Source organism: Oryza brachyantha, chromosome 4 (assembly GCF_000231095.2).
Source record: "Oryza brachyantha chromosome 4, ObraRS2, whole genome shotgun sequence".
NCBI classification, from domain to species: domain Eukaryota; kingdom Viridiplantae; phylum Streptophyta; class Magnoliopsida; order Poales; family Poaceae; genus Oryza; species Oryza brachyantha.
Genome location: NC_023166.2, coordinates 15,346,688 through 15,356,739, shown reverse-complemented (window position 1 = coordinate 15,356,739; position 10,052 = coordinate 15,346,688). Strand labels below are relative to the sequence as shown.

General features: G+C 39.9%; 1 protein-coding gene across 1 annotated transcript; it reads left to right on the top strand.

Annotated features, from left to right (window-relative positions):
- Positions 1-292: 292 nt before the first annotated feature.
- Positions 293-9,896, top strand: LOC102708611. The gene is made up of 9 exons (XM_040523228.1): positions 293-786; positions 1,804-2,160; positions 2,816-3,236; positions 3,328-3,400; positions 3,531-3,642; positions 3,802-4,150; positions 4,875-4,923; positions 6,049-6,531; positions 8,384-9,896. The coding sequence occupies exons 1-9, from the start codon at positions 747-749 to the stop codon at positions 9,533-9,535; spliced, it is 3,036 nt and encodes a 1,011-aa protein (XP_040379162.1). The 5' UTR covers positions 293-746; the 3' UTR covers positions 9,536-9,896.
- The last annotated feature ends 156 nt before the right edge of the window (positions 9,897-10,052 follow it).

Here is a 10,052-nt window from a genome sequence, read left to right as displayed (position 1 = left end):
ATGCAAAGGTCATAAGGAAGAGATTCTTCCAATGGCACCAGAAATGGGGGGCTTTAAAGTTAATCAAATTGACTAATTAGTGCTAGATATGTCCTGCACTCCTTCTTAGTCATACCCAAGCAACAATAATGAAATGGGATGAAACCGCCCATAATGAAAGGCTGAAAGAAACTAGAGGAAAAGAAGTGCTGGCCTTTGCTGTATAGTCCCTCCTCTCCTTTTCCTACTTTGCCCGGTTCCTAGTTGCTTCTCTCTCCCCTCATTAATAAAAGAGATTTACGAGCTTCTAAACTATATTTTCTTTTGGATTCCTCCCCTATGGCTTTCACCCAAAGACTCACCCGGCCTTTGTAAATCTCCCCTTCCGTCTGCATTCCTTCCTCCATTATTTCTCCATCCCTTTCCCCTCTCCTCCTCTCTACCCATCTCTCTAAAAGACTGGATACAGAAGAACAAAAGGGAAAAAAAAAACAGAAAGAAAGGAAAGAAAGAAGAACACCTACCAAGCAAGTCTTGGTCTTTGAGTTCATGGGCTGTGGAATTGTTCCCAGGAATCCCCTCTGGCTCTGAAAAGATTCACACCAAGCAACAGTTCTTTGATGTTTTTTCCCCCTTTGGTTTGCTGAAGAATTGCTTGTAAAGAACCGCTTCTTTCTTGTTTCCTCTTGGTTTTCCGGTGTTTGTTTTGTTGGGATTTTGTTGGGTCCTTTCTTCTTCGCTTGTGGAGGCGAGGGGAAGAGAGAGTCATGGGAAAGCAAGGACCTTGCCGTCATTGCGGAGTCACAAGTGAGCTCTTTTTTTTTTCGTAAAGTTAGATTTTTTTTTCTTCCTGCAGTTCTTTGTTCTCTTGTTTTAGTTCTGAATCCCCTTAGCTAGTTTGTTTTTTTGGGTGATGTATTCTCCCAATTATGCATCTGGGAAGAGTCTTAGATAAAATCGGAAAATCTTCCCAAGTCCCTCGGGCTCGGATTCCTAATCCTTTGTTCCCTGTGGTTCCCTCAGTTTGTTCTCTGATGATTATTAGCTGAAATTCATTGAAACATCAGAAGCGGTCAAGAGAACTGTGTGGGTATGGTTGAGGTCTCGGTGGCCTTTGGGTGTACAATTCTGGACGTGAGGAACATAATTTTTGATTCACACAGACCCGTTATGACTTATACTTGACTATGGCAGATACATGCTGTTGGATAATTTGTCAGATACTGCAATTAGATTCAGTTCACAGACTATTGTTCAAGATAAAAGAACCAACTGCTTTTGCCAATAAGACATTCAGAGTTTCATAGCAGCTGCAGCTGCAGAAATGCTTGCTGTTAGGATAGTTCTAAAATGAAGATCTTGGCTGTGCTGAACTGTTATGTAGTTTGCACAGGCTGGTCTTCCCTTTTGCTTAAATCTGAGCAGCATTATATGTTCTAGAGTTCTTTATCCCTTACTGAAACAGCTTCTTAATTGAAGTGATCATATGCATTTAGTGTGCATAACTTTGTAGAATAGCAGATGAACTACTAAAAGATTGTTCTAAATAGTATAAATAATATCTGAAAGATGCAATTCAGTATGGTGTGACTAATTACTCGCTGCCTTAAAGACACTCTTGAACATCTGTACTTTCTGACAAATCTCAAGTTTCCTTCCCTGATGCCATCCTATCATGTAGTGTCACAAGCATGATTCTTGTAAATTTGTGATATGAATTCCTTATGAACACTCTACTGATAAACTCCATACTTGTATAGCACACATTATTGCATATCAATTTTGTATTGTATATCCTGTTACTCATGGGAAATGATGGAACAGGTACTCCTCTCTGGAGAAATGGGCCACCAGATAAGCCAGTGCTCTGCAATGCATGTGGCTCAAGATGGAGAACCAAGGGTTCACTGACGAATTACACACCAATGCATGCCCGGGATGATATTGATGCTGAGGAACCTAGAGCTAACAAGCTGAAACCTCCAACGTTGAAGCTGAAGGAACAGAAGCAACTGAAGAAAAAGCCAAGCCACATCACAATGGAGAACGGACCATTTTCTGATCAAAACTTCCGTAAGATGGGAGATGCTGACCTAAGTAATCGATCTGGTTCTGGATCAGCACTATCATATTCAGAGAGTTGTGCCCCATATGGCACTTCTGATGCAAGTGAAATGACCGGTGAGTGGTCTCCAATTTGCTGATGTGTTTCTGTTAATTATTTTTTGCTCTTCCCAATCTTGATGCATACCACACAGTATATGATTGGTTCAGTTCAAGCAAATAATGTTCAAGGAATTGAACTTGGGCCTTGAGATTGATGTCAGAAGTACATTGTTTAATGTTTCTCTCCAATGTAATGCTTATGCAGTAGTAGCCTCTTATAATGCAGATGTGTGTGTTTTCTTTTCATTGTACAAATTACAGCTAGCGAAACATTTTTTTGCAACTCCTATTCAGTTCTTTTTATTTTTTAGTCCAGCATTATCAATTCATAGTAACTTGTGGTGATTCTTGTATCATTAAGAAATTTGTTCATGCATTCTGTTCAGATAGCATCAAGCCTATAATTTGGTGAGATTGAAAAACATATTTTAGTAAATACCAGCATGTAGAACATTGTTAATAACATCTATGTATTTCTATACTACATGTTAGCATGATGAAGCACAAGGCCCTCAGAAAAGGGGTATTACTTTACCACAGCATAACTCCATAAGCGTCAGTTTCCATTATCGAGATTTCATATGTGTGACCAAAGAATTGTTTTTAGATGTTCCTTTACAACTCTGTTAGATATGTTAACAATGACTTTTCTGATATCTTGCCAATTCAGCTTCAGCACAATCACATGCTTGGGAATCACTTGTGCCATCAAAGAAAAGGAGTTGTGTCACTCGTCCTAAGCCTTCACCAGTGGAAAAGCTTGCAAAGGATCTTAACTCCATAATGCATGAAGAGCAGCTGCTTTTCCTTTCAGGATCCTCAGAGGAGGATCTAATTTACCATAGTGAAACTCCTGCGGATTCCTTCGAGATTGGATATGGAAGTATGCTTCTCAGACCAAATTCAAAATCAGTGGAAGAAGAATCAGAAGCAAGCTCTGTTCCTGCTGATAATAAGTCATATATTACTAGTGAATCCTACTCGGGGTCAGCCTCATTGGTATATAGTGAAAGCAAGGCAACAAGCAACCAAAATGTTATAACTGAGCAGCCAAAGAAGTTTCCGGTGCAAAAAACAGATAATGCTACAAGGTATTTTACACCCTTATTACCATGGAAGTTTGTATTGAGCATTGTTGTGGAACAATCTAAGGGATTTTTGTGTGGCATCTCTCTTTTGCAGGGCTTACCTCCATACTGAAAATCAGGATACACTGGAGAATGCAAATTCACCTTTAGTTTCCCTAGATATAGAGGTGCGCAGCTTGTGATCCTCTTCTTGTTTAGTTCAATGACCGTTATGTGTATTTGTAGCACACTTCTAGCCTGATATATGAACTTCCAGGGCTTGGTTGTACATTTTGATAGTTGTTTCTCTTTATACAGGGAAAAAACAGTGAAGAAATAGGAGAAAAGACTAATGCTTCAAAACGCCTTACAAGGTCCACCATGAATCCTCTGAAAAGGCCTCATGACACCCAATTCCAAAGCTCCGGAGGTCAGCAATATTCTGACCTGCATATACTGTTCTACATTTGGGGAAAGAATACTATGTATTCATTTCCTATTTCGTCCTCAGCTTAATGTAATTGACATGGAGAGGCCTTCTAACTTTATTTTTTTTTTCCATCTATTTCTTCTCTTTGGGGGCATACAGAGGTGAGAGCAACAATGTGGAGTCCTAAAAGAGTTTCTAAATCTGGTGGGGCTATGGGTCTAAATTGCCAAGTGCCGTTTATGCTGAAACCAGGCAATGGCAAAGATTTAGCCTGCAGAGGCAGAGGACTTAACTTATTTATGTTGCCCCCAGATAAACTATCCATGCTGGTTCCTCCTCAGTACACCAATGATGATTCTGATCAAGACCTGTTGCTGGAGGTTCCTCCTAATGCTCGGCACCCAGAGGCCGAACTTCTTTGCCAACCATCTCAACTGAGCTCAGTAGCCCACAGCTCCACCTCAGAGGGTGGGAGTGCTGAAGGAGAGGGGCGCCTAAAGCAGCCCTAGTTTCGGTTCCAGCTCCATTAGCAAGCAACTTAGGAACAGTTAGTAGCTGTAGTTTACTTTAGCTTCCCTGGATCATGGTTCCTTTATTTACCGACCACCGATGGGGCGTTCTGCGGTTTGTTCATGCTTGTCATCGTCGCCCTGGTTTACTTGACAATGTGCGTCTGCCAATTTGGCAAAAATTGTCCGTCCAGCTAACACTTATAGCTGTGCTTTTGGAGTACTTGTGCTTGTTTGTAGCATATGGCTTTTGGAGAAGGTATAACTCAGATGATGTATGGAAAAGAGGTAATCTCTTATTGGGTGAAATGGAAAAGAAAAAAAAGAATGATAGAAGCTATTAGGAGTTTATGTATGTGCTGCAATCAGTGCTGGGGCTTGCTCACTTCTTTTTACAATTGAGCACCATGGTGTCTTGATGGCAGGTCATCTTGAACAAGATATTGAGATTGATGATATCATTGATGGATGATATGTACAGTTGTACATAATCTTTGGTTAAAATGGCAACATCGCGTGCGGTTTCGGTGACGCTATCGTCAGCAATCTCCTAAAATGTTTGGTTCCATAGTTTTTGGCCCCCTTGCTCGGTTTTGACTTTAGGCAAATTGGACTAGACTTTGCTTGCTTTTGAGCCTATCCTAGCAAGCTTTTACTTGCTCATCCTAGCCAGGCAAGGGTAGAATCTAAGCCCACTAATGTTCGCTACTAATGTTTCATCAGCTACTCTTTGCCTTTCAACGCACTTTCAAGTAGGAGCCAAGACGCTTTGGTAAGGATACAAGGCCCAGAAATGACTACTACTTTTACAATGTGTATTTTAGATGTGCATTAATAATGTATTCATAAAAATCTGAAAACATATAGAAAAGTATTGTCCAGCCAATCCTCAGTTGTTTGTCTAAACAATCAAATATTTGGCATCAAACGGTCCATCTCACATTCCTTCCCTAATAACCCAATGGCACAACCGTTTATCTCTTCATACCTGGCACACGACTCTTAATACTCCCTCTATCCTAAATCCTAAATTGTAAAGGATTCTGGAGGTAATTTAAACTGCACTTATTAGATTCATCTTCAAAATCTCTTATATTTAAGTACGGAGGCAATACCTTGATACCTCCTACAATCCACCCTTGGCCATAACCCTACTTTGGTACCATGCCGTTAGAAGAAACTAGAGCATAGATCTCCATGCACATCCTAAGGCTGGAGATTTTTTTTTTACTTTTTTTTTTCAAATCATTTTATTCTAGTGATGGTTAACAGATCCCGGAAGAATTCTTTAGTTTGTTGGTCATAAAAATAGAAAAACTATGATACGTTTTTCATAAAAAGGGAGTATGACCCTGACCTTCAAGTTGGCTCTGTAGTTCACTCTGATTCAGCATCTCAATTTGTGTAAATAGCAATTTTTTTCTTGGCTCCCAAAATGGCAATATTTTTTTTTCAAAATTTCTCTCTAGCCCAATATTGGTTCCTCCCAATCAGTAATCCTTGTCATCTTATCCAATGGTATCTTCGGTTTGAAGGATTTTCAAAGAAAATTATGAGGAATTAAACTGTTTTATGTGAAAATCCTATAAACTTCTTGTGTGCTGAATATTCCCAAACCAATAATCAGGTCATGTAAAATATTTATATTTTTTTTTCCTTTTGTGCAGCGAGCTTTACTTTTCAGATAGAACTGTAATTAATTGACTTACCGGTCTATGAAGACCATTGGGCCCGTAGTCGGCCCATATAATAATGGATCACGGCCCACCAATACAAATCCGCGCGGGAAGATGCGGAGGCATCGAGAGGTAGGCCCCGCTCCCTCCGATTCGCTCGCACGAATCTCAAGGTACGGAGCCCCCCACTCCACTCTCCCTCTCTCTTATCCCCTCGCGAGCTCAACCTGAGACGGGAGCCCCTCCTCGCCGCACTTCCGCCTCCCCGCGCGCTCCACGCTGCCCGGCTGCTGTGCCGTGCCGCCACCACCGGCGACGCCATGCTTCTCCACATCCTGGGCTCCTCCTCCCTGGCTCCCTCGAGGCCCTCCCCTCTCCGGCAGGGTGGCTCTGGGTCTGGGTCGGGGTCGGCGACGGTGAGGTGCGCGTCCTCCTCCTCGCCGCCGCCGTCGTCGTCATCGGCGGCGGCGGCGGCGGGGCAACAGGTGGCGAAGGTGCACAGCTACGGTACGCTGGACTACGAGCGGCGAGCCGCGCTGCGGTGGAGCAGCCTGTACCGGCGCATCGCGGTGGGGCACGGCGGGCGGCCGGTGGGGCGCACGCTGGCGGCGTGGGACGAGGGTGAGCGCCGCCTCGACAAGTGGGAGCTCTGTCGTATCTCGAGGGAGCTACGCAAGTTCCGCCGCTTCAACCTCGCGCTCCAGGTATGCTTCTGATGATTGATTGCCTGCTTAATCGAGTCTCTCAGCCATCTAATTTACAGTTCTTTTTAACTTGTTATCATAAGGTATAATTTCAGTTATTTTTGGGGTACTACTCAATAAAAGATCCGCAAATTTGGAGAATTTTCGTGCTACTTTAGTTCGAATTATGGCGGGCCAGATGGCCAATATTATTGGTAATATTTGGCCGAACTCCTAACTTTGGCACTTTGCTAAAGATGTAAAATATGAAATTTTCTATCTGATGTACACGTTAGTTGCCATTTGGTAGTTGCAACACTATTTAGGCTCTATTTGTTTGGGCTTATAAGCTACTACCTCCATTTCATAATGTAAGATGTTTGACCTTTTTTGTTGTAACGTTTGACCATTCGTCTTATTTAAAAATTTAGTGAAATATAAAAAATGACAAGTCGTTTAAAGCTCTTTTGATAATAAAGTAAGTCACGAGCAAAATAAATGATATTCCCATAATTTTTAAATAAGATAAATGGTTAAACATTACAAGCAAAAAAGTCAAGTATCTTATATTATGAAACGGAGGGAGTAACTTTTAAGCTTAAAAGCATATGCCTAAACAAACAAGTAGCTTTCTCATTGGGATTTTTTAGAGCCATAAGCCACACTTATACAGTTAAGTCAAAACTCAAAAGCTAGTTCAAGTAGCTTTTTTGGCTTATTTGGAATAGATGTAACACCCACACTGTTAATTTTGATGCTATTCGAACCTAGCTTTTGGCTTAACAGTGTAAGAGTGGCTTATGGCTTTAAAAAAGCCCATTGAAAAAGTTGTTTATTTATTCAGGCTTATCCCTGTTGGTTTAAATGTTGGCTTATAAACCCAAACAAATAGGGTTTATAAACCATATAAGCCGAAAAGTCGGCTTAAAAGCTTAAGCCAATAAGCCTAAGCCTAAACAAAGAGGGCCTTAGTCTGGAATTTAATGTCAAAATAATGCTAGTAAATGCCGTGTGAAAAACACAAGTTAGAAAACAAGGGTAATGGACAATGGTTAAGGTTGGGTCAAATTTCTTTATATTCAAAAAAAGGTTGAGTCAAAGTTGGAATTCTCCGTATTGTAAGAAGATTTCTTTTAGAGAAATATTTTGAGTAAATTTACCACTAACATTAGCAAACTGAGTTGAGTTCTCAAAATATATCTTACGGATATGTAACCAGATAAATATTGAAATATTAATTTTTTTTTCTTTTTTTTCCTTAATCCAATGCATCAGTTTAATGTCATCCTTCATAGTTCCCAAAAGGTACATATTATTCTTTTGTACCTCTTTGTAAGATGGAAGGTATCAATACCTCCTCTTAAGGGTAAAAAGATAATACTTCTTTGTGCCTCTCCAAAGAGAAAAGAAAAGTAAAATATTCACCTTGAAAAGGTACTACCTCTATGTAATAATGCAATGTTTCATTACAGTAATGCTTTGAACAACAATTGATTTACTAATATATCATATATGTGACATAAAAATATAAGTACAGTCGTAAGTACTGTATACTTTTGAATACGGATCTTATAACATCAATTTTGCATCACAGAAATATATTCCAATAGAGTAATATTTGGTCAAATACATGTCCTAATAAAACAAAATACACCTTATTTTTTTATACGGAGGGAGTAACATTGTTTCTTCCAGTTTAGAGTAATAACTAGGTGCAGGGGACAATATATCCTTTTCCGTGCTCGCTTTTGTAGAATTGAAGTCTATTATTGTTATTATCTTATTTTTTGATGCATTTAACATTTTTATGACTAAGCCTATAAATGTAATTGTCATATTAGTTCTCATCAGGCATTTTCTGGGACATGCATAGGTGTATGATTGGATGACAGAGCGCAGGGATAGATTTTCACTCTCATCTAGTGATATGGCAATCCAACTGGATCTGATTGCAAAAGTACGTGGTGTTGCACATGCTGAAGAATATTTCGAGGAGCTTCCTGATCCCCTGAAAGACAAGCGAACATATGGTTCTCTTCTCAATGTTTATGCCCAAGCTATGATGAAAGAGAAAACAGAAAGCACATTTGAGCAGATGAGAAAAAAGGGGTTTGCAACTGATACATTACCTTTTAATGTGTTGATGAATTTTTATGTGGATGCTGAGGAGGCTGAGAAAGTATCTATAATTATTGATGAGATGATGGACAGAAATGTTGCTTTTGATGTCTGCACTTACAACATTTGGATAAAGAGTTGTGCGGCTATGCAAGATGCTGATGGAATTGAAGAAGTCTTTAACCAGATGATTCGTGATGAGACTGTAGTTGCAAATTGGACTACTTATACAACTCTTGCTAGTATGTATATTAAGCTGGGGAACTTTGAGAAGGCAGAAGAATTTCTGAAAGAAGCTGAAAAAAGAACTACAGGACGGGAGAAAAAATGTTTCCATTTTCTCATCACACTCTATAGTCACCTTGGCAAGAAGGAAGAGGTCTACCGCATCTGGAATTGGTACAAAGCAACTTTCCCCACAATTCATAACCTGGGTTACCAGGAGGTACTATCTGCCCTTGTTAGGCTAGGAGATATTGAGGGAGCTGAACTTCTGTATGAGGAATGGGCATCCAAAAGTTCCAATTTTGATCCTAAGACTATGAATATTTTGTTAGCGTGGTATGCCAGAGAAGGATTTGTTACAAAAGCTGAGCAAACTCTGAATAGATTTGTTGAGAAAGGTGGAAACCCAAAACCGAACACCTGGGAAATCCTTGCCACAGCATACCTGAAGGATGGTCAATCATCTGAAGCTCTGTCATGTTTGGAGAAAGCCACTGCAGTTGTAAGTCCAAGTAAATGGAGACCAAGACCCACCAATGTTGAGAATCTCCTTGCAATTTTCAAGGAGAGAAATGATACCGAAAGTGTAGACAGGTTGATGAATGTACTGAGAAGTAGAGGGTGCGAGGAGAATGAAGAGTACAAGTCATTGATCAACACCTATGCTTTTCAGGGCACATAACTGCGAACGAACAGCAACAATTTGATGACATTACACCCTGAAACAAATGCATTACTTGCATGTAATGCCTTTTAGACTCTACAGCTGTCTCTACTCCAGTCTCCAGAGTAGATCCATTGGGCAGTTGATTTTCCTTAGGCAAAACCGCGCGGGGTACATAGATATACCTTCTTTCCGTTCACTTGGCTCAGTTAGAAAATTGTGAAATCGCCGAAATGGCGGCCAAGTACAGGGCTCATTTCTATTTTCTACATGTATAAGGAGTAATGAAATTGTTAAATCCTCAATAACAATTTTGAAAGTTTAAGGAATGTTGTCCTAAACTTTAACCATCAACTTTATCTTAGAGTTTATAAAGTTTAATAAGGCAACATTAAGATTATTTCAATGCAAATTTATGCATAGTTTTTTTTAACTAATCATTTGAGGAAAAAATGGTAGTCAAAGTTTTAAAATTTACTAAATCTTATCCTAAACATCAACTATTTATGGCCTGAGAGAGTCGAAAGATTTCCAT